Raw genomic sequence first — 25,931 nt, 5'->3', positions numbered from 1 at the left:
ATTTTCAAGCATCAATAGGGAAAAATGTCAGTATGCTAATGACTTTAACTATTAGAAGAGACATTAATTTAAATCATTGTGCATAAAAAGATCCTTACTTTGTTATTCAATATATTTTGAAAATATTGTTATGTTTGTTTCATTCACTGAAATTAAGTTCTACAAATAGTAGCTGATTCTTTCATTTAATCAGAACCAAATTACTAATTTCAGTATTAATGGTTAGCTTTGACATGTTTAAAAAGGGTAGAAGGTATTTAATAGATCTGTCTTCAACCCTGAAATGAGCAACTGTTCAGGGAAATGAAATTGTTGAAAGATACATTTTCTTTCTGTGAATCTGTGAAATACAATATAATTATTCTCTTTTAATGAGTCTCTCAACGAGGAACGATATTTCAGAGCTTGAACAGGTAAAATATAATGATGATTGGAACAGCTTTGTAAATAAAAGGATGAAATGAGATTGTTATTTTGTACCATATTATGGGATAATTAGAATAACAGTGTGGCATTCATCAGGCATTTGAACTTTCTCAAAAAAGCTCCCTAGGGCTTATTTAAATTAGTCATGTTTATCCATGGAGATTTTTAGTCTTATTTCAAATGACTGTCACCTTGTCACATTCCGGCCTCAATCTTTAGCTTATTCTGATTAACAGCTGTACTTTACAGCAGCCAATAGACCCTTCCTAAAACACCCCCATCCCCACCCCTGAGTTTGTAAATGCACAGCTTACCAAAGGAAGAGCCATAGGAATGTTTTTATTAAGTCAGGGACATAATTATTCAGTGTGGAGAAAATGGTGATCTTTATGAATCTCTATTGATCTCCACAAAAACAGAGTTGGCTGGATACTGTCCAAGAAGCTACCATTTATATGTTAACTAGCTCTATGTATACAAAAACAAAAACAAAAAAGAGAGAGAGAGACAGAGAGAGAGAGAGAGAGAGAGACCATGAAAACAACATTCACTGCAATAGGACTGTAGTGCTTAGCTGCCTTGGTTAACTCAAAGTCATACAGCTCAGAGAAAGTTTATATAGTAGATAGTGGCGTTTGACTTTTTTAAGACCTATCTTCGCTCACTACTGGACCCTCTGGCACCATCTGATAGTTAGAAAAATGTGTGCAAGGAGAACAAGGTGCTAGATGGTGGTGGTTTCATAACATGCATTATGGTTACCTGAAAAATAGAGGCAAGATAAAAGTCTAATACCTGTCCTGGTGCAACTTGAAATCTCTGAATAAAATGCCATTCCACAAGAGGGTATAATTGAAGTTCAATTCTTACTGAGGTCATTCTTTTTCTTGTTTAGTATTTTCTGTCTTGGTGAAAACATAGCTTTTAATACCAATAGAAAAAATAAAACTATGATTTATGTTTAACAACTTATATAGTTGATTTCATGTGTTTTTCATAGTTCTTTAATATTTACTATTTTTTAAAAAAATCCTCCCTGATTTGTTATCTTATGTTCTGATTATAATGAACATTAGTTTAAGTTCCCTGGGACACATTTATTACATGAGCTTCAAATCATTACCCTCAAATGGCAAGATTACTATAGGGCTTTATGGAACTTCTATGCATGGTCTTATATTTGGAAACTTTATGCAACTAATATTTCAAAGTATGCTTTAGGAGTGTTATTTAATTAATTGAGGCTAGTATAACCAGCCAATATTTATTTAACTTGAAAATATGTTTTATATTCCCACCACTGCATAATTTAAATTTACTTAAATTTATAATTCAGTCTTAGTCTGAGTAGATGACTTGCCATTATTTTAAACAGACTTGGGATTGGATACAATGTCACAGAAACAAATAAGATGGTTGTTTTATCGCTGATATTGGACATCAACATTGTAGAGAAAGTGACCCATTAAAACATTTTTATTTTTCATCCTTCTCTGAAGTTACAGTTAAAATCAATAGCTAGAAATGTAGAGGTTCTCCAAACAGTATTAGCATTTTGAAAATAAGGTGGTTTTTTTTCAGATGTCAGAGGGGATAATAGCTAAGCCTTAATTTAAAACATCAAGTAAACAAATTCTTTTGCTTCTTCCCTTGCATCTATTAAATTGATTGCAAAATCACATATTTTTCAATATGTGACTGCCACTAAAAATTCATTTTTCTCAAGCTTTCCCAGATTCATCAGTGAAATCAAGTTGCTTCTGGTTCTGCTCTTCTTACCTACCTATTCTTTGGAATTTCTCCATTTTTCTAATTTTAACTTGTTTTCAAGAAAAAGCCCTTAATAGCAATTATCTTACTTATGGAATTATAATAAAATACCATTTTCCCATTTAAATGATTACTTATCTGTTATATTATGCCCAAAATTATTTTGAGGCCTTATCAATTTTAGTATAAGAATTTCTGCAATACTGCATATCATAAATTATGTTATTTTGGGAATTTTACTGAATGTCAGATTTTGAAAATTTGACTGTTAAAACATGGCAAAAATGGGAAATAATGCTATCTACAAAAAGTATTTTATATAGCTCCATAAGCAATATAAGAAAATTCTAAAGATTATGTTAGTGTTTTAATTGTTCTTTTTTCCTCTGACCTTATTTTAGCCATTCACTTTTTAAAATTTTGTGTTATTGTTGTTAAACTACAGTTGTCCCCGTTTTCTCCCCACCACTCTCCCCTGCCCCCCCACATCTTACACTCAAGCCTACCCCCCTCTTTGGCTTTGTCCATGGGTCCTTTACACATGTTTCTTGATGACCCTTCCCCTTCTTTCTCCTGTTGTCACTCTCTGCACCCCCCTTCTGGTTATTGTCAGTTTGTTCTTTATTTTAGTGTCTCTGGTTATATTTTACTTGCTTGTTTGTTTTGTTGATTAGGTTCCACTTATATGTAAGATCATATGGTATTTGTCATTCATCACCTGCATTATTTCACTTAGCATAAAGCTATCCAGATCCATCCATGCTTTCACAAAGGGTAGGAGCTCCTTCTTTCTTTCTGCTATGTAATATTCCATTGTGTAAATGTACCACAGTTTTTTGATCCACTTGTTTACTGATGGTCACTTAGGTTGCTTCCAGCACTTGGCTATTATAAATTATGCTGCTATGAACATTGGGGTGCATAGGTTTTTTGAATTGGTGTTTCAGGATGCTTAGGGTATAATCCCAGTAGTGGAATTGCTGGGTCAAAAGGTAGTTCCATTTATTTTTTTGAGTAAACTCCATATTGTTTTCCACAGTGGCTGTACCAGTCTGCATTCCCACCAACAATGTAATAATAATTTATTTAATTCATGGTTTCTGCTTTCCAAAATTGTAGGAGGGCTAACAGTTTCTATGAAGTTTTTATAGTATCACAACAAAAAAAAAATCATAAATTTTTCTTCATAGTATATCTGATTTTATAGGACAGCTAGGCCAAAGATAAGAACACATGATTTTATATTTTGAAATACATTTCTATTTTTACATATAAGAGATATTATTTTATATACTCTAAATTCTTTTTATTACTGTTAATAAACTTTAGCATGACTGTTGTAAAAAAGTAGTCACTACATTAACATATTCAGGTATATGATGTAATCTTCAATTGCAAAAAACTATTTGTATTTGCATAGCTTTATTAAATATGTGCTATTATATGTGTTACGCATTGCTGGAAAACTTCAAGGGAGATAGTGTAAAACACATACAATTATAAACTCATCTTGAGACATCTCCTTAAAGGTTACTAGACAGCTAAGGGTTAGATCTACGTATTTTCAATAAATGAACTTATCAGTGTAGTAGTGCATTCATATATTTTTGTGAAATGTAACATCTCAAATGCCATGATCTTTTTTCAATAATTTTAATATCCAGGTATAATAATGCAGCATGAAATCCTTTTCTTGTTTCTAAATTTAACTGATTTAATCGCTGAATTTAAATGTTTGGAAATTGTTCTGCTTGCCGTTCCTTGAATGCCAAATACATCATCTACAGTTCTAAAATGAATTTCACAGTTATATTTAGACACCTTAAAACACTGACTTCTAAATTACCCTAAATAACCCACAGTAATATCTTCAACAATTTATAAAAATGGATGACAAATGTCCATTATCAACGAGTTTCAGGTAAGTATAACTTCTACAAGGAATAGAAAGGGTTGGGATCTAACTAAATACTCTTTGTACCTCTATCCAGGCAACACACAGCACATACATTCACCTCGGCTCCTCACCATCCCCATTCCAAAGATACGATATCAGAGCCAATAGCCTTATTTATCTTCCGAGGCAAAAGGAATTCAAGTTTCGCCATGCTTTCACAGATACCAACTCATTTACTCTCTTTAATCACTTTGACCTAAATTGACATTTCTTCCCTACTTCTTCAGACTTAAAAAAAAATAACACTAAAGAAGTCATTTGATGGAGAGAGATTCCTTGACAACCAATTAGATACAGAGTGTTTCCCCTCTGGCTCCTAGAAAGAATCAGGGTTTTAGTCTTCACTAGCAAAGTGCACAGACATCAAATAAGGTAGGGTGGGGGCGTGCCCAGTTAAGGTGTATGTGGAAAACTTATCCTTGGGGAATGGGTACATAGCATAGTTTATGCCAGATGATGAATAATAAAAATATAGTTTACACTAAGTATTCAAAATCAGGGCTACACAAATTATACGAGGTGGTGGAAGCCGAAATATTAGCCTGCTTCAGTTTCCCACACTTTAGTATTTTTTGTTCTACCTTAAATTTCTGCCATATCCATGTACCTCCTGTATTATTGTTTAGTTTTGGTTTTTACTCTATTTTTACTTACATAGACTTATTTTAAAGATCCAATTTAGATTATATGCATTTTTAAAAAGCACCCGTTACTATAAGGGAAAAAACTCTAATGGTAAATATGAAAACTATTTAATTTTATTCATCTCTGTACTGCTTAATCTTCCATCAGTGGAGTGCATGCTGCACTTTGGGAAATTCTGCCCAAATTAGAGAATTAGCATTGGTAAATGGGAATTACATTATTAAAAATGTCATGGAGACATTATATATTAATTCCTTTAAAAAATATACTTTTGTATTACCAGTACCTGGCTGTATCCATAGGTGGGGTAGACAGTCACCCAGTTAATGAGGTTTTAAGCAGGAAGTCCAGCTGCTCCCAAAAGTACCTCCTTAGCTTCTGGCAAATGTTTGAAACTCTATGTCTTGAATGTAATTACTTTTGCTCAGTGGTTTCCAATTTTTAAAGCAGCTAACCTCCTTTCCCCCCACCCCCAAACGAAGCAGTATTTTAAAAACCAGTAAATAAAAAAGAAAATTGGAATTTTATTTGTAAAAGTCTATTTTGGAGGCTTAACTTGCTATTGAAAACAATGGGGTTTTCTGACGGAGACGGTGGCAGTGTCACAGGCACCCAGTTCTCTCTGATTTGTGGTTTGTTTGTTTTTTGTTGTATAGTATTTGGAATATTCTGGTTTCGGTACTGGCAAGTGGAATAGTTGGGTTGTTATCTTCAGAATTAAAACCATTTGAGTAACTAAAAACTGCTCGCATATCTTAAGAGGTCCTCACTTCTTGGTAAAAAAAAAAAAAAATCCTTCTAAAAGGTGTCTTTTTAATACAGTTTAACTTTTTCAGTACAAGTGTATGATATGATGTTATCGTACTTGCTATTTCATTCAGATGATCCCTTGAAGTTTCAAGTAGTCAAATTTATTTTCTTTTGCATACTTAGCTGAAATTTATTTCAATTTCATTGCTGGCCCTTAAATTGCAGTTCTGAGCATGTTTATATCACAAATCTGTGATAAAATGTACTCATACAGGCCTGTTATTTTTGGGAGCTAGTTTACCAATGCAATTTCTTTATGAGCAACAATTTTTTAGAAACTGATTAATGTTTTCATTTAAAATATTACCATTGTGCCTTGGCTGGTGTGGCTCAGCAGACTGAGAAACGGCCTACAAACCAAAAGGTTGCCAGTTCGATTCCCAGTCAGGGTGCATGCCTGGGTTGCGTTGTGGGCCAGGTCCCCGGAGGAGAGTGAGTGAGAAGGAACCACACATTCATGTTTCTCTCCCTCTCTTTTGCCCTCTCTTCCCCTCTCTTCAAAATAAATAAATAAAATCTTTTAAAAAATAAAAAAAAATATTAGCATTGTCACTTGTTTTCATTTCCACTGACTGTTATGCTGTTTGTGACAAAAGTGTCTAAGCTTGTGGGGATTTTAACTACATGTGATTCCCATGTGCTGTGGTGGTAATGCAACGTACCCATTTGTTTCATTATCCTCATTTAATAGGCAAAGATATATTTTTAAATGACAATTGCAGAGCTACAGACTCTCCAGTTAATATAACATTTACTTACTAATTTATGTCTGCATATGTATACATACAGATGAATATATAAATCTATCTTTTGAATCTATTAACCAATCAATTGAAAATAAGGAGAGAAGGAGCAAGAGGAGAGGAACTTGTTTTTTGTCTGATAACACAATTTAAATATCTGAGAGGAATTAATATGAAAAAAATTATTTTATTGGACATACTTTAGGATGTTTTTATTAGTTTTTACTTAATCCAAAATATGGCAGTAATGAATTTGATCCTCTGAAGAATTTTAGAGGACCTCTGAAGAATTGCAGTTATAACTCAATAGAACACAGTTTGAAAAATAATGGTTTAGCTGAAGGCCTTTATTTCTTTTAAAATGCAAATACCTCTACTTTCATCTGCAATCAGTCATTTATACATTAATGTGAATAAATTTATTAGACATCTTGCTGAGGCTTAGATTTAATTAAGAAGAGGGGGCAGCAAGGATGAACTCGGCAACTAAAACAAATGGGAAAGACTGACTATTAAGCTAAAGAGCATTGGAAACTTATCTCGCCTACCTTACAATTGTGCTTAAATACCTGCTGTCAATATATAATACACTCACTTGTATTTCCAGAGAGGGGGGGAGAGAGAGAGAGAGAGAGAGAGAACAACAGAAGACAAGTCCACTGTGAAAATGTCGATTGCCCTGACTGGTGTGGCTAAGTGGGCTGAGCACTGTCCTGCAAACCAAAAGGTTGCCAGTTGGATTCCCAGTCAGGGCACATGCCTGAGTTGCAGGCCTGGTCCCTGGTTGGGGGCGTGTGAGAGGCAACTGATCGATGTTTCTCTCCCTCTCTTTCTACCTCCATTCCCCTCTCTCTAAAAATAAATAAAAATCTTTAAAATAAGTCTACTGAATTAGATGAGTGTGAATGTGAATATATTTCCAAATTATATCCAACCAAAAAATATGGACTCAAATTAGTTATAGTCATGCTTCTGTTGCTGCTCACACATGGCCTTCAAAAACTCTAATATCTATTGTTTTTCTCCATGTTTCTGCTGAGAATAAGTATTCTTTAGTAATAAACCCTATAGCTTTCCACTTTCTCCTTTCCCAAGTTTATGAAAACTAGGTCCTAATAGTTCTGCAGTAGACAGCAAGAAGATAGATGGGAAGAGATACTTTTTCCTATAAAGTTATGAGCCCTGATAGTCTATGGGAATAGTTCTGGCTGATTGTGTCCTTTACTCCAAATGTATAGTCTTGAAAGAAGCTTACAGAAGGGAAGAGTGAGGCCAATAAATGGCAGTCTGCAGTGGTGGCATAGGGGTGTACACACGCTGGTTTGGTAAAGCATTGCTATGAGTCTTCGAACTACAATAGCTCAGTGGCTACTGAACAGTTGGCAGTCGCGCATTGAGAATCGATTTAGGTATGAAACTGTAATATCTACGGTGCAAAGGACATAGCAAGTACTGGTGTGTAGTGACCACATAAAAAAATCATTTTGGAAATTAGTATATGAAATATTTAAAACTTTTACAATTGCTATGTAATATATATGTACTCATTGCTTACCTAGGGAGAGAACCGAGCTTTTTAACTTTGATCTTAGTATGGTCCTTGGACTAATTTTATTACTTGGAAATTTATATTTAAATATAAATACAATATTGGCAATAATAACTCTTTTAGAAATAAATATTCCTAATTGCCTTCATTTTAAAATTCATATGCATATACCTACTCATTTTTCTATGTATTTCTCCTTTAAAAATATTTTCTCCATGTTTTCACACATTCATTCAGAGTATAAAGCATTTTAATCAATTTTGTATAAACTTGCTTATAGTAAATTATACTGCTTTTGAAATAAGTCAATCAGAGAAAACAACAAATACCATATGATTTAACTTATATGTGGAATTTAAAGAATAAAATAAATGAACAAGCAAAAGTAAAACAGACTCATAAACACAGAGAGAGGCCTGACAGTTGCCAGCGGGGAGGGTGTTTGGGGGACTGGATGAAAGAAATTAAGGAATTAAGAACTACGCATTGGCATTTACAAAATAGTCACAGGGATATAAAGCACAGCATAGGGAAGAGAGTCAATCACATTGTAATGACTATGTATGCACCAGGTGGGTGCTAGAAATACAGGGGGGAACGCTTCGTAAACTATATGATTGTCTACCAGCTAGGCTGAATACCAGAAACCGATACGAAGTAACACTGAAAGTATTCAACAAATAAATTCCACTACTTTTCAAGGTTTACCTCTTTAAGATTACATACCCATTTAAAGGGCATCAAAAACTTCTATCATTGGAAGGTTGTAATAAACACTTCTCTCCGGAGGATACCTAATACTTTCTCCATCAATCTGTGTCACCCTCCTAGTCACTGAATTCCACATAACAGAAGTTTCTAGCTACTACTGAAGCTTCCATCAGACACCTGAAGACATCAAAACATAAAGCTCTTTTCTTTCACCATCAAGCCTGCCAACCATCCTCACGTTTTATTTACTTAAAAAAATACTCATTATTCTATTGGGTCCATAACAAGGCTATAACAACTTCACATTTTGTCTTTACACTGAGCTCAGCCAATTGTTTTCTTAGACATCTGAATGTCATCAGTGGTATTAGGTAGATTCCAGAAGGTAAGGAAATACTATGGATAATACATATAAATCATTTTGGCATGATCAATGATCAGAATACTGTCAATTGGATATTTTTGTTTATAAAATCCATCGACAAAAGTTGGTTGCCAAGTCCCAGTGTGAAATATGTTACAAAGGAGTTGAAAATTCAGAGACACAGCTATTCTACCATATTTTGTTAGTCCTTTGCCCTCTGTTCCCCAAGTTTCCTAATTGTTGTTATTAAATTTCAGAACAATAGCAGCAGATAACTAAGATTTATTGTGGGATATTTAAACATGGTATTATATATGGAATGTAGAACAATAGCTTAACATAAGATACTTCATTGTCACAGCCTGACTGGACAAAGCAAAGAATAAAATATCTTGTAACACAACCTTAGAAAAGTGTTAATTAGGCCCTTGTTAAAGCAACTCAAACATTCTGACCCAGACAATAACATTCCAGGATTTAATGTACAATAGATACTATATTATGTTCCACTGAATAGCCACATGTATTTGTTTTCTGTGGGAAGATATATATCCAAAGGAGAAAAAAATCCATGAGAAATAGAGCCAGTCTCTACATGATTGTAGAATCTATTAAGGTATAATTTAATCACACATGCATATCTGATATTATGAAAAATACAACTGTATAAGTATATAGACTACAGTGCAATGGAAAACTTTTTAACTGTAACAGAGACTTCGAAAGCAGATTAAGAGAAACTTAACAAATAATATTAGAAATCTTACCTTGACTTGCAAACTTCAACTCTTTGGCATCAGTGAGCGTGGTCCTTTTGTCGGCCCCTTTTTTCTCTATCCGGCGATGGCTTCTTCTTTTCTTAGACTCTCCCCAAAGATTGGATCCACCATGCATGCTTGGTATATTCAAAATAGCAATTCCTTCCAGTGAGATGTTTATTAAATCTATCTGTACTCCATCACACTGAGCAGGAAAAAAGAAAAGAGCACACACAGTAAGATATTTTATCTCTCTTTTCTTAACTTCCCCTTTTGCATTTCTTTATCTTTTAAAAAGGACTTTAAAATCCGTACTCTTTTCTTTTCTAAATAAGCTTTTCAAGAACACTTAAATAGTTACCCTAAATGTCAATATAAATAGAAAGCAGACACTCACATTAGCCTGTTATTATTCATAGTCTTTAAAATTGATCAAGCTGAATCATCAGTGTCTCTTTGTTTACAGAAAACCTTTGGGAGGGAGGCATGTTAGTATCTGTATATATAGCACATTATAAATTTCCACTGTGTTACAAATAGGTTGGTTCTGCGAAGTATGGTCACATTTTAGGTCAAAATCTAAATGACTGCCTCCTACTTAAAACATACTACAAAGCAATATAAGGGGAAAATGAAAAAACAAAATTCGTAATTCATGGTGTCACTTCTTGGGGAAAGAAAGAAGTGGCTTAAGGGACTGTTGAAAAAAGAAAAAGTACAAAACAGCAATTGCAAGAGCTCCGAATTGCATTAGAGTGGCCAGGGATGATTTTTTGGTCTAGATTAAGTTCCAAGTAACTGCGTTAAAGGCAATGAGAGGCACAGTTGTCTAAATGAATATGGAGGATCAGGGAGGCTGAGGGAGGGAAACGCCAAGGGTAGCGGGAAACACAATCACCAACCCATCGTCACTCTATAGCTGTGGTAAAAATAAAAAAATAAAAACCATTAAGCAGGCAGATGTTTTTTGTTCATCTGAAAAAAATATGAAACTTGCTAACAGACTATACTTTGTGAGATTCAGAGTGGCCACTTTTTATTTACATGTTTTGAATTTTGTGTTCATTTCCACTGATGGACATGTGTGGAGAGTGGCAAGACTGTACTGTATTTTTGGAGTTGCTGGTTTGTTTTGAGTGTTCTCAAATGCTAGTAATTACAAATATATCTCAGACATTGTTCTCCAATGTTCTGTTGTAAGTCAATAGGAGAAGAGAGACAGTTTGTTTTACAAAGAATTTTGTTAGGGCGATGTATTTCATAACTTGCAGGGTGTCTGCAGTGAGATTGTTATATGTGTCATGTGTTATTACAGAAAAATCGCTGTAGTAACTGCATCGTTTTCTTTCTCATGACAACCATGATTTCTGAACCTAAAAGAGCTAATGGCAGCCCAAAGTGATAGAAACGAACACCTAACAAATAGAAACCCCCCCACATTTTCCTAATCATACTGAACCTTAAACTGCATCTTGTTCACTAAAATATAAAAACTGTGAAATAAAGCATCACATCTTGAGCCGACTTGGCAGGGCTAGGAACAAATTCTGGAGAAGGTGCCAAGTTTTCATTCAATTTGTTTCAATGAGGGTGAAACCAAGGTCTGGAGGATGCCATTTCTCCCTCCGAGAAACAAGTGATTTTTTCCTTCCTTTTCATGTATTAAATGAAGATGATTTCTTTTTACTAAAGAATTCTACTCATGTGTATACTCACTTACTGCTATATATTCTAGATAAACAGATATTAATTTCATAATTAAAAGTAATCTTGTGTAAATACCCTGCAGGCCGCAATGAATCAAACACACACTGTGTGCCAGGCCTCCCACCGTCTTCAAGTGGAATGTACTGGCTGGATAATTAGATAGTACATATTTTTTAACCTTATTTGCATGCATATTATATCTTTTGCACACTGACAAGCAGCAGTAACAACAAAAGTCAGATTACCACAGGGAATTCCCACAAAGAAGTCTTCATTCCTTATAATTTGCAGCCTAAATTAAAATAATTTGATCTTTGACAAGGATGAAATGTCAAGCAGAAGGGGGTCCCCTACAAGCCATGGCCTGTGGCTTCTGAAATCTGCCTAATTTATGTCAGTCACTCCTTAATACATATTTAAGTATTACACGAAAAAGATGATAAATATGCAATCTGACACCTTTGGTATTTCCCTGCTGTTAATTTATAAAGGTCTGGTTTCCCCCAAACTGACTAAAATCATTTAAATAACAGAAGAATTGCAAAATAAACTGGAGTTGGGGCCTGGCTTCCATTTTCACTCAATATTGAACACAGCAGGTAGTACACTAAGACAATTATTTGACTAGGCCTTAGAACCCCACTGTGACAAGTTACTTGCAGAATTAGAGACGGAGTATTCCTTTGTTCCTCTGCAAATAGGCTTAAAAAAATTGAACTGGGGATCTACATGTGACAATTGAAAACTATCAGTGTATACTATTACTCGTGTTTTCAATCTTCAGAATCCTGTCACACGTAGTTTTAAGGAAACAGGAAGTAGCTCTCTGAAAAGTGAAAAAAACATCCTTAAGGAGGCCCCCGAAAGAAAGCCTGATGAAGAACATTGAGGTTTCTATGAGAGGAGAACAACGTTCTTACATAATTTGCTATTTATTAATGATGTTTCCACTAGTCCTTGACCCCAGATGCCCTTCCTCTGTTTGCTTTCCTGTTACCTTCGTTAGCCTGGACAATTTCAGGGCTCATTGGGATGGAGACCAGTTGTCGTCGAGTGCACCCGGGTGGAGGGCATGGAAATAGGGGCTGAGGTGAGGGCTATGAAATGTAAACACATTATAATACTGTGCCAGATAATATGTTCACCCGCTTTGCAGATTTATGATTTTTAAAAAGGTATCTATGGAGGAAAAGAATATAAAAGCTTAAAAGCTAACAGCCTCAGTTAGTCAATAAATCTTGAATATTTTTATGATGTAGGAAAAGGTCGTTAACATGTATTACAGGGGGAGCTATTGGCAAGGCGGGATGCTGTGATGCCACTGTCCAATCTGCTTAGTTTTATAGGGAAGAAGTTATTTTTGAGAAATTTTCCTAGAAGAAGAAAAGATTTGTTTGCCAATGCATTTTAATCTTGGTTTGCAGACGTACCCTGGACCATACTATACAGAGGTGTTAAGGACAAGCTTTTATATATGAATTCAGTGTTTTAGATTCAGTTAAGTATCATTTGACAGGACATTTCAAGAAATGTGAAGAACACTGGGGAGTTGTAAATATGGATAATAAATTTGATGAGGTAAATTAACTATAAATTGTTAAACAGGCTTTCTCATAGTGAGTCTAATTTTATGCTGAGGTCAGATAAAAATTATTCATATTGTGCTCAATAAAACAAAAGAATATTGCTTTCTTCATTGTATAAAATGGTGTGGAGTAAAATGACTTATCTAAGTATGCCTTTAGAAGAGTCTCTGCCAACTCACAGTGAATTTATAAGACAAAATTATGTTTTTGCTGAAAACTACAGCAGCAAACCTATAAATTAGACACATATACATAAATGGCTTAACAATATCTCTTCTGATTATTTGAAGGTTGAAGTACTCTATATTTTCCCACTATTAAACTCCACCTTTTTTAAAAATACTTTCTATAATTTTTATCTACTAGAAAAACAGCGTGATAGAGGGGCTCAGAACATGCCTGTTGGGTAACTTCAGTAATATTGTTGATTCAAGATGTCAAGGATTGACCGTAGTATTAACAGAAAGTCCAGTTTAGTTGCACACTTTTCTTTTTTAGTAGATTCTGTGACAGCTAGAAATTATTGCTGGATTATTAGAATTCTTACCCATAGTTATCTTATTGGAAATAACTCCTGGTAAGCACAGAACTCTCAGCTTTGGGTTGGTCCCTTCTCTTGTACCTCACATTTCTTCCCCGCTCTCTCTACTAAGAGAATCGATGACGTGGTCATCTTAATGAAGTGATAATGCTGTGCCTCCCCCACACCACATTTCTTGTTCTTTTCTGGAATAAGAAGCTATTTTGTTTTGTTTTGAACTTAATGAGGCCAACTTTGGTTTCCTATTACCATCTTTTTTGAAGTTCAACTGTATCTTTTCATCACTGTTTCTGGGATTTCATTGCAAAAATTAACCTGAGAATCTTTAGAAGGGAGGGTATATCTTTAAAGTATTCTCTCTCTCCCTCTCCCTCTCTCTCCCTCTCTCTCTCTCTCTCTCTCTCTCTCTCTCTCTCTCTCTCTCTCTCTCTCTCACACACACACACAAATGGGACAGGAAGAACTTTTGGAGCTGATGGACATATTGATGGCATGGGGTGTGAAGCGGGTTTCATAGTAATATGCTTATTTCCAAACTCATAAATTGTATACATTATGTACAACCATGCCTCAACAAAGTGGTTTAAAAACACACACACAAAAAGTCCTTTCGAAAGTTTCATTTCCCCACCCCAAGACAGTGTTTTGGTATGGCTAAGACTAGATGAAGGGCTCTTAAACACACATTGAAAGGGCATCATCCAGGATGATTTTGACACAGGTGGGACACAGACTAAGTTGAGAAACTTGACCCTACTGTCTGTAAGAGCTGTGTCATCAGGTTACTGGGCAGCAATAAGAATCTTATCCTTCGAAACTTGCTTATTTATTTGTGTACCTGACACATTTATTGTCATTTATTAATTCTTGAGATCATTTAAGGTTTTATAGAAGTACTTAATCTTTCAGATAAATCTCAGTATTTTGGGATGGACATTCTTGGCCTTGGCCTTAACAGTTACCATCCTTCCTAGCCTTACTGACAACCAAAAACAAACAAACAAAAAAGACTGAAATACTTTGGAGAATGGGCTATGTTATTCTCTCATGAAATTTGCTTAGTATGTGGAGCAAATTAAAAATCCATGAACTTCGTAGTTTCAATGACAGATGTTGACCTGAGACCATTAGATGCATGTCCCAAATAGTTTAATACAAAATTTGTTTTTAATGTATTATATTGAAATTTTAAAGCTTTTCATTTTATTTCCATTTATCTCTTGTAACAGAGTTAGAAGATAGCTGGAATTCTGAAAATTGAAATTTCAACTTCATTCATCTCTTTCTTGCCATATATATTACATATACATTATCATTTTATATATACACACATATGTATATGTATAAAATCTACAGTTTATTTGTTTCCTTAGATTTAAACCTTTTGGCAGCAATACAATTCCTATTTCTCTTAAATTATCAAAGAAAATGTTCAACTCCTCAATTCTGCAATGGAGATAAAAAATCTCTCCAGTTCATAAGATTTTGAGGGAGATTAAGTCAAATAATGTATGTACATTGCTTAGCACCAAGCATAAGGTAAAATTAATAATATATAAATCTTGGCTATATTATTATAAACCATTATCCCATGATATTCATATCATTCCAAATATTCACCCACTTAGAACAAGCTTTCCATATGAAAGAGAAATGTGAAATGAAGGGCCATGCAGATGTTTTGTTTTGAAGAAGCTGCTTATAAAGTATATATACACCCATTACATGAGGTTTTCTTGTACTGAAGTGGTTTTATTCTCTGGTGTATATTTTCAAACCACAGTTAGTATAATTTTAGACCAAATAGGAAGCAACATGAAACATAACTGTATTTCCAAATAGCTGTTTTTGTTATATTTAATTATGAAGTAACTTTGAGGGCAGAAATGCATATTCTGCTAATATGATAGACTGGACTCATTAAAAAAATAAAAAGTAGATAAGAAGATTTTTGTATTACCATCCATCCATACACACAGGCATGCACACACAGCGAATTTTAGAACTGAGATAAATACCTAAAATGAGAACAGTATGTGAAGATACGCAACGATAAAATGGGGAGTGTGCAGCGCTGGTTCTGATTTATGGACCTCACTGCAGTGGTTCCCAGAAAACTCGCTAGGTGCACAGCTGGTAGTCAGACTTGAGGGGAATACAGAAACAGCACCCCGAGGAGAACAACTTAGTTCTACTTGTTCAGATTTCTTGGGAGACCATTCTAAATAGTTTTTCTGTAAGATGTGAGGCACAATAATTTTGTTCTATGGAAATAACTAATTTTGTTGTTCATTGATTTTACAATCAATGTTTTCCATGTTGATTTTCATTCAAATTTGTTTTGTTATATGATACAACCATTTTCCTTGAGTATTTTTTACTTTGTGACACATAGGATATTTAATTGTGTGATGGATTTATCCATTCACCTACTGAAGAACCTCGTTTGCTTCCAAGTTGTGGCAAATATAATTAAGTGGTAACAAATATCTGTATACAGGTTTTTGCATGGACATAATATTGCAAGTCCTTTTGGTTTCCAACTATAAGGAGCATGATTGATGGATCATATGATAAGAATATATTTAGTTTCATAAGGAAGTACCAAATTGTCTACCAAAGTAGCTCTACCATTTTGTACTCCCACCAGCAAATGATGAGAATTTCTGTGGTTCCATATCTTCTCATCTGTATTTGATGGTTTCAGTTTTCTAATATGTGGGTAGTGAGATATCGCTGTTATTATAATTTGCATTGTAATAACATTTCCTTGCCACCTGTGTATCTTTTTTGGTGAGGTGCTGTTAAACTCTTCGGCCCATTGTTGAATGGGTTATTTATTTATTGATTGTTGGGTTTTAAGAATTCTCTGTATATTTTGGGTCCGAGTCCTTCATAAGACATGTCTTCTGAAAATATTTTCTCTCCATTTGTGGATTGTTTCCTCATTCTCTTGCCATTATTTCTCACAGAGCAGAGTTTCTAACTTCAACAAAGTCAAACTTACCAATCATTTTTCATTCCTTTGGCGTGTATGAAAAATACACTAAAAAGGCATCACCATACCCAAGGCTATCTAGGTTTTTTATTATGTTATCTTCTAAAAGTCTTATAATTTTGCATGTCACATTTAGGTCTTGTGATCCATTTTGAGTTAATATTTGGTAAGAGTGAAAGGCTCTGTTTAGATTCTATTTTTTTTTCACCTGTGTATATTCAGTTTGTTTCAGAACCATTTGATAAAAAGCTCTTTTTTGCTCTATTGTATTATCTTTCCTTCTTTGTCAAAGATCAGTTACCTGTACTTATGGGGGTCTATGTTTGGAATCTCTATTCTGTTCCATTAATTTATTTGCTCCTTCAGCAACATCACACTGGTTTGAGTCCTATAGCTTTGTAGTAAGTCTTGATGTTCAGCAGCATCAGTCCTCCAGCCCTGCTCTCCTTTCCTACGGTGCTGATCACTCTGGGTCTTCTAATTCTCCATACACACTTTAGAGTCAGTTGCCAGTATTACAAAATAATCCTGGCATTTTGATTAGGATTGTATTGAATACATAAATTGAGTTTTCCTTTCCATATGTATGGAGTATCTCTCCTGATCATTTTTTTTTTCAGCCTGTGTTCAGTGATAGGATAAAGTAAGGAGAAGTACAGGAGGTTTCAGAGTATCTACCCTACATTTAACTAGAAACCATACTCACAACTTTTTTTTCATTTTTGCTTTCTTTGGCAGATTGACTTTGAACATTCTCAGAGTAAGAAGTTTGCAAAGTCCTCTATATAAAGGATTTAGAAAAATAAGATTTCAAAAGGGAAAGGGAGATTTAGGTATATTTAATAAATATATATGCATATATAAAGAATATAATTATATAAGACTATATATATAAGTAATACATATTCACAGATATATTCATAAATATTAATTAAAGAAAGTCAATGTTGAGCCCAAACAAATCCTTCACCTTTTGAAATTAAATTCCTTTTAAGGGTTATGATCTAATTAAGTGATGAAAGAATTTCCATTCTGTGACCACCAATTCTCCTTTTAATTCCTCAATTTATTCACCAATCATGATGAAATAAAAGGCCAAAAAAACCTTAGGTTATGAAATAATACCACCCTTGCTGTTATTATCATTTACAGTAAATTAGAAAGGCAGGGTAATAAAGCGCCAAGCCAGGCCAGTATGATTTCAGTGTTCACAACTGCTTTTGTTTACCAAACTTATTACTTGAATATATACCACTAATGACTCAGATCTCAGAAGACAAGTTTTTCATTTATCTTTTAAATGACAAGTGCCATAGACAGTATTTCTCAGTTCATATCAGTCATGAGATGTTTCTGTTGCACAGTTCTGTTCTTATGGTTTGTCTTTACCAATTATCAAAATATAACTTTTTCTAGTCTTTAACCTCTAAAGTCTCTCAATAAAACTAAGTCATTTTCTCTTATAACCCACCTCCAAAACTTTTAGTTCTACAGTGTCTATATTTTTTGGTAGACCTATTTGCTACAAATCTTTTAAAAGTATATCTTTTCTTGCTATCTTTGCTCTCTATCCTTGGCTTTTCCACTTTCTATAAATGTAATGGGGAAATGGCAACCTCAGGAACTGAGAAAATCTAGTTAATGAATGGGAATGGAATGGAAAAGTATACTTTTTAACCTTTATTCATGAAAGTAAGTACAATTTTTGTGAACTGCGTTTTAAAGGTTATAAGACATTGAGACCTGAAAATAATAAGTTTTTAATGTATCTTGCAACTTTCTCTTCTCTTCAAGCACTTTCTTTTATCCTAGATTTTTCTATTCACACAGTGTCAAGTAAATTCTCCACTGATTTCTAAAGTTGCATTCCACCTCTCATTCTTTTCTATTGCATTAAAATAACTCGTGCTCAAACTTAACTTTATACAAACATTTCACATAGTGCTAGATTCCCAATGAGTGACAGCAATCAAATTTTACAATCACAGGTAAAGCCATATGGATTGCTCAGAACATCATCCATAGGACTACCAAAAACATATTAATAACCAAATTCAAGCCATTTTATAGTTTTATAAAAGAGAATTCATTTTTCTTACTTCTATTTCTACAGATTCATGTAGCTTCTTGCAGGTGGCTGAGAAAGTTTCAGATGTGCCAAACTCAAAATACCAAAATTTGTTCTTCATTCTGAAAAAGGAAAGGAACAAGCAGCTTAAGCAATTATCAATAATAGAAAGGATTTTCTAAACGGGGTAGCCCTGTCTGGTGTTTTAAGTGATACAAAAGGTTTGAGGGCATGTACCATCCACAGTGTAATAGATGGTGACATAATTTTCAAAGCTTAAATGCTGGTGTCAGATTGTGTGATTGCCCCTGAGGGAATTACAGGAATGTATTGATCTGACAGATTCAAGTATATCTATGACTTTTCTACATATTGGTTGCTCAGACCTTAATATATGATTTTACTGCCTATTATTCTTAGCTTGTTCTTGGACAACTTCATTTTAGACCAGCCACTCATAAAGAGAAAAAAAATCTTGTCTTTTCATGGGGGACAAAAGAAGAAAAGAAAAACTAAGCTAAATATGCTAGGTTTTTGTAGACGGCTATGCATTTAAAAAATGACATTATTGGAAAGCATATTAAAAATTGTATTTATCCATAAAGTAAAATTCAGTATTCTAGGGGATAACTATTAATTATTTCATTAGGATATTGCCCTCTTTAATGTGAATATAGTGGAAAATTATCATATATCATAGAACTAAGGATTTAACATTTTATCAATATAACAAAAGCTGTAAAGAAAATATAGTTTAAAATACTTCAGTATATAATATGGAAGTAAGATGTTCAAAATTTATTTTTCCCATAACCCATTGAGCATCTTTATTTCTTTGTGACAGTTAATTATATATATGATCATGTAATATAATTTTGCACAGGTTGACTAGACTTTTTCATTACTCAGCATTGGATTTAAAAATTCATTCTCACAAAAAAATGCAGTTTTTAATCATACATATTCTAATAAGATATCATGTCCTCAATTGGAAGGAAATAGGTAAAATGAGACATGTTTTCATACATCAAGATAAACAGAAATTATATTATGATATTCAAATATACCTCTCACATCAAATTATTCCTTTTGACATAAATATTGCTATATGTCTTTCACATTAACAAGTAAAACATTTCAACAATTAAAAAGACATTTGGCAGGGAACTTACTACTTAATTAAAACCTATTTAGTTATGGAAAATGACAGGAACCTAATATATGCTTATTATCATGCTATATTGAACAGAGTTCTCTGATATGACATTAAAATTATAAAAGTAATCTCATCTAGATGCATTTAATGACATCTAGCCTCTCACAAGGTTTTGTTAATTGAATGAAAAATTTTCATTAGCTCTTCTTGTATCAATCACAGATTCAGGCCAGCAATCTGAACACCGGCGCAGGCTGCACTGGAGTCTAGCTCCACAGATCCTTACTCTGTTCTAGTGAATGTTTCCTCTGGGGTATGGCCTGATTTCATACATACATAAGAATTGGTCACAGTAGTTAGCTAGAATTGGAGCAAACATTTAACACCAGGATCAGTGGGCCTAAACCTGTATGAGGGTACATTAAAGTTAATGCAGGTATCTACTTTATAGATGTACTTTCAAAAGTTTTTATACTGGCTAAGGTTACGTAACTTTAACAATATTTTCCCCCTGATTCATTATTCTGATGAAAAATTATATCATTCAGGATATTGAGAGGAAAATATTGGTCTGTATGAGGTGGTCTCAAAACAACCTTAGATTAATAATTAGTAGACTTTTCATGACTGTTTGGAACTGTTTTGTATATTCAACAAGTTTCCAAACAACATCTTTTTTGTTGGACCATTATCCAGAGCTTTTTGAATTCATTTATTCATATACTCATTAATTTAACAAATGTTTACTGAGAGCATTCACTTCCACGCACTACTATATTTAGTGCTAAAGATACAAATATAAATGCAATGATCTTCATCTACAAGGAACTCAGAATGTTATAAGATTATGGGCATATAAAATAATTTTAAAATTTAATCTTGAAAAGAAATATGAGCTACATATTATGAGAAAAGACTTCAAGGAATCAACTACTTTTGCCTTAGGGAGTCCAGAGAGCTTTAGAAGAGGTGATGTTTTAACAGATAATTAGAAGGTGGCACATGGGAAGAAGACGAGACAAGTCTGGGTGTTTATAGGGATGCAACAACTTAAGAGAATGCTGACTGCAAGCTAACAAGAGTGTGCTTCAGAACATGTAGGCCAAATTCAGGGGTTTGGACTTGAAATGATTGATTACTAGGATGCTGACAAAAGTTTATTAGCAGTGGAGTGACACGACCAGCTTTGTCACATGGGTAAATAAGTCTAGCAGAAATGAACAAGTAGCCTGGAATGTTGAAAAGCTGGTATTGTGGACAGAAATGTGGTTGTAGGAATAGTACAAATGTGATATAATTAAAGGCCTAAACCAAGTGGCAAGGGAAATGAAGAAGAGAAGCTCAAATCAAGAGACAAAATGAAGTGGAATCAACGGGAACTGGTGATTTCAGATTGTACTGATTCTGCCGTTCCTAGGTTGTCTCTGGAAGCACGCATGGCACACCTGAGCACTACTGCAGCAAAAGAAGGGCTATGAGCTTATAGTTTGACAGGTTCTGTGATCTAATATATATTGAATTGCAGTTAAAAAATTAAATATAGATGTGAGGCTTTTGATTATATATAAATAATTACTCCCTATTTTTCCCATTCTATCCATCAAAGTTCTCTATAGCTTAGTGAGGATGATGAGGAGTTATATCAGCTAACCAAGATACACCTTAGAAAACACAAGAAACAGAAATTCTGAGAATTTACATTCAGTTTTTATTCACCATATTAGTTAGCATTACTGCTCATGTGCAAAAGCTGCTTTAAATTCTCCATTATTACAACCATTTTATGCTTCACTTAGGTAAATATATAGAGGTTATAAAAAGCACATAGAATCAGATTCCACATGACAAATTAAAAGCTGTTAAATTTTATTTTTTTCAACCCTACTGGTCTTTAGGTTGTAGAAATGGAAAAAAAAAAAAACACATTTAAGCATGTATGCTATTTATTTTTATGGCTCACATTAGAAAATGATCTAAATAATTCAAACTCAAATTTGTCAGGGAAAACATATAGCTTTGAACTTTAAAAATAAGAAAGCAGGACATTTAAACTACTGTGAAATGTTCAAACCAAAGTCTAGTTATTGTATTCATAGGCAGTATTCTTTGTGACTGATAGGATGACAAATGTCCTACCAAAAAAATTCTTCATACTATTACTATTTTAAGTCATTGACATAGTAAAACCTATTTCAATTAATTTAATTGTAAGTTTACATATGTCAGTTTAATATTTAAAGTGCTTGTGTATCAGAAGTTCAGGTAAAATGAATAAATTAACTCATATTTACCAGGCATTTTCTTGCTTCTTTTACATATCCTCAGGGAAATATAAACTATTTGGAGATTTTTGCTCAAGTAAAAAATCATTCTTGTTTTGAAATTTAGTTAATATTCAGTTCTCCAAGTTCTGAACTTTCAAATAAGTGATTTAATTTCTAGCAAAGTATTTTCCTGGCTTTTCTTCCTGGCTTACATGTTTTATGTTTTAGCTTTTGTCTGCTAAGTAATTTTAATGCATCAAACATAAAACAAAACAAATAAAACATGAATTGGTAGAGCATTTCCCTAAAAATACAAAAAAAAACCCTAATTAGATATGAAGCTCATTATGAAGATACAACATACAAAGAGGGTGAAATTGCCTCATTTATCTTACAGGAGAAAGATCAAAAGCCATAAACACAAAGTTTTAATTCAGTGAAATTACTCTTAAATTAAAGGTCAACTTTCTCATAGGTGAGATTCTTTTACTATTTTACGTATTTAGTGATAATATAGAAAGGCCACTTATCATGTGTAGCTAAAAAATCTTCTGTTAGACTCTTGAATCCATTTTCAAACGTCCTGAACTAAGTAAGCAATTCTATCAATACTGTACAGACAACATGCTCATCACTTGAGAAAATTAAGGCCTTTTTACTCTTTGCTTTTGAAATGACAGAAAAACATAATGTCTTAAGTAACTTAGTGAAAATGGATTTAAAATGAATATATATATGTATATTATAATCCTCACCCAAGGATATATTTTTATTGATTTTAGAGAGAGAGGAATAGGGGTGTGGGGAGAGAGAGGAACATCGATGTGAGACAAACATCCATTGGCTGCCTCCCACATGTGACCCAACCAGGGATCGAACCCACAACCTAGGTATGTGCCCTGACCAGGGATGGAACCCGAAAGCTTTTGGTGTATGGGACAACATTCCAACCAACTGAGCTGCCCACCCAGGGTTAAAATGATTACTTTTTGTACTCATTAAGATGTTTCAAAAATCTCATCTTTTTCATTAGCTCTCTTTCACTCCCCCCCGTTATGAAAGTATTTCAACCATCGTCATTTTGTCACTGAGAACAATGTTTCTAACAACTCAGTAACTTTACTTTCATAGTGAAATTCAATCTCACAATTTGATGGAATATCCTAGAAACAGAACCGGAGTTTTAAACTTAGCTAACAATGTTGGTGATGAGAAATGAGGCATTGTTGACTTATAGCAATAGATTAAGTGTTTAAAGTGGTACATTTATGTCACAGAATCAGCTCGGTTTTTATGTGTTTTTCATTGCCAGGAGACATTACACTAAACATCATTTGGAGGGCTACTCATTTATTCCTAAATGTATTTCAGTGTTACTGTTAAAAACACACCAGTAATCAAAGGGCAGGGCCGGGGTGGGACTTGATTGCACCAGTGCATGAGCTCTGCAGCCCAAGGAGGAAGCACCTCCGGGGTGGTGGCAAGTCAGCAGGGAGGTGGGGCCTTGTGGGTGCCACACCCAGAGGTTAGCACATGAGCAAAGGTGGGGACACTTTAGTTTACGTTGTTTCTCACCTCTTGAAGTCCACTATAAATTAAACACCATCTACATGGACTATAGTAACAGGCATTTTTAAAGAACTACGCCCATACTTAAATAAAGTCAGCAATTTAGTTTTGTTTCTTTGATTGGTAACTATAAATTCATCAATATGTGATTATGAAAAAGATTGTTTGTAGTTTGAGGTATCAACATAAATGGGAACTTTTATTACAATTTATAAAAATTAGAGTATCAAGTATTTAAGTATATAAAAGTTATGCATTTGCTTATAGAAATTTGAAACTACAGTTTTATGGCAATTACTATCCATATAACAATCTAGTGGCAGAAGTAACCCAAATTCTGTATTATTAATTTTACAAAACCTACATTTTATTGAAACCTTCAAACTCATATTTTATTTTTAAATAGCTATTTATACTTTTCTCATAGCAAGAGAATTATGTTAATATTATTTCATAAGAAAGAAACATGGCAGTAATTATTACACTGGGGATATTTTATATTCACACAAAAGAGAGCAAACATTTTTCATGTCTCCAAACAAGATATAATTTTTTAATGACATATAAAAATGCTTGTATATAATGCTCATTCATAAGATATGCTTCTTACGTCCCCAGGAGACAATGAAATAAGTCATAGAAACTTCACACAGAATCATATAATACTCCATCTTAGTTTCTGAAAAAAGATGGATATTCTAAAAATACAATTTTTAACCTGAATTACTTTTATAAGAGTAAAGAAAGTTTCTCCTGTATAAACACAATATATGAAAAGGATGCTCCCAAAGTTAAAAAATTTAGTATATTTTTTCAAGTATTTTCCAATTCTCTTTAAAAAGAAAAAGAATATGCGGTTATATCAGTATATTTTGCTTATAAAAAGTTGATAGCATGAAACTAATGAACTATATTTTTTCCTGAGTGTTCTTTTTTTTTCTACTTGTTATTGCACATTAGAAATAATTGGGACAGTTAGAATGGAAAGAGTACATGCAGTCACGATGGCACGCTGCACAACCCATACTAAATGCGTCTATATACATACCAAGCCCCCAAAGAGCAATCATGAATTAGTAATTACATAAAATGCAAACCTAAACTTACAAAATACTTAAACAATGGCCAAGCACGTTTAAAACTGAATATCTTTCAATTATCTTAGATAGTTACTCTGAAAATTAATATTTTACAATCGTAAAAGTTTCCCAAAGAAAACTGTTAAGGAGATTAAGTGAAGTTTAGGATAGCAATGATTGCTATTGTTATGCTCACAGAAACCCACTGAGGTTTGGAAGCCACAATCCCCATATCACATACAAAGTGGGAAAATATAACTTAAAAATTTCTAGCTTTTTTCCCCATACTGTCTTTTATTAAATATAATAATGAATGCAGCATCACTTGAAACTTTTTTCTAAGCCATAAGGAAAATATTTCAAGTCAGATAAGGTGGCTCTTTCATTCATATTTTTTATTTTAAATTGTGCTTTGATTCCGCCCTCCTGAAATTAGCCAACTAAAGATGATAGTGTGGTGTAGAGCTGATTAAGACCGAAAGAAGTACACCGTGGGCTTCTAGGAAAGATTTTTCCCTCTGATAAAGAGGCACATATGAAGTGAAAGCTTTGCCCCGCCTTTCCTGTTGTTGCATGTTGTCAAGGAAGGGCATCGTAATTGGAGATGGACTAGCCATCTTGCCACCACTCTGACGGGAAAGGCAAGGCTGTTGATTTAAATCCTGACAGAGTTGAACTTCTTAATCAGTCAGCTCTGAAACAACTGGTCTCTGGATTCCTACTCACGGGAGATTTATAAATAAATGCTTATGATTTATTCTGTGTATTCTGTTACTTGCAGCCAAAAGCTCCCTGACAAGCCCATTATAGTTTATAAGAGAATTTTCACATGCATTATCATCAATAAGACATTTAGAAGATTTAAATTTGGTGATATATTTATCATACAATGCAATTTTTCTAGAAGTGAAATAGGGTAGTGACTGGAGTAAAAGAGTTAGGGTGGAGAATTTCTGCTCTGCAGAATTCCCTGTGCTTATCTCGTGACTAGATAGGCAAAGATCGCTGACTGTGCTGTCCTCATCTGACTTGCTATCCCCCGGAATTTTCTAAGAATTATTCTCACATTTATACATTTGAAATAATCTTGGGGGGAAAACTCATAAAAAATGCCTTTTACAAGTGCCCCTCAATTTATACCTAATGCTTTTATTACAGTCAGTGAAGTTTATATAGACTTCCCTTCTCCATATTTAATAGCTTAGAAAGAGCCACTGGGTGGCTCTGAAT

At 33.8% G+C, this 25,931-nt stretch overlaps 1 protein-coding gene across 4 annotated transcripts in view; it reads right to left on the bottom strand.

The window, feature by feature from the left end:
* Nucleotides 1–25,931, bottom strand: part of DGKB (diacylglycerol kinase beta) — a 532,510-nt gene that overhangs the window by 141,957 nt on the left and 364,622 nt on the right. For all 4 annotated transcript variants that reach the window (XM_053927068.1, XM_053927066.1, XM_053927067.1 and 1 more), the window contains 2 exons: nucleotides 18,665–18,755; nucleotides 9,743–9,938 (listed from right to left, as the gene is read on the bottom strand). In XM_053927068.1, the coding sequence (XP_053783043.1) occupies nucleotides 9,743–9,938; nucleotides 18,665–18,755 (287 nt within the window). The remainder of the gene's footprint in view (nucleotides 1–9,742; nucleotides 9,939–18,664; nucleotides 18,756–25,931) is intronic.

Source organism: Desmodus rotundus, chromosome 6, assembly GCF_022682495.2.
Source record: "Desmodus rotundus isolate HL8 chromosome 6, HLdesRot8A.1, whole genome shotgun sequence".
Lineage (NCBI taxonomy): Eukaryota > Metazoa > Chordata > Mammalia > Chiroptera > Phyllostomidae > Desmodus > Desmodus rotundus.
This window is presented reverse-complemented; position numbering and strand designations above follow the sequence as displayed.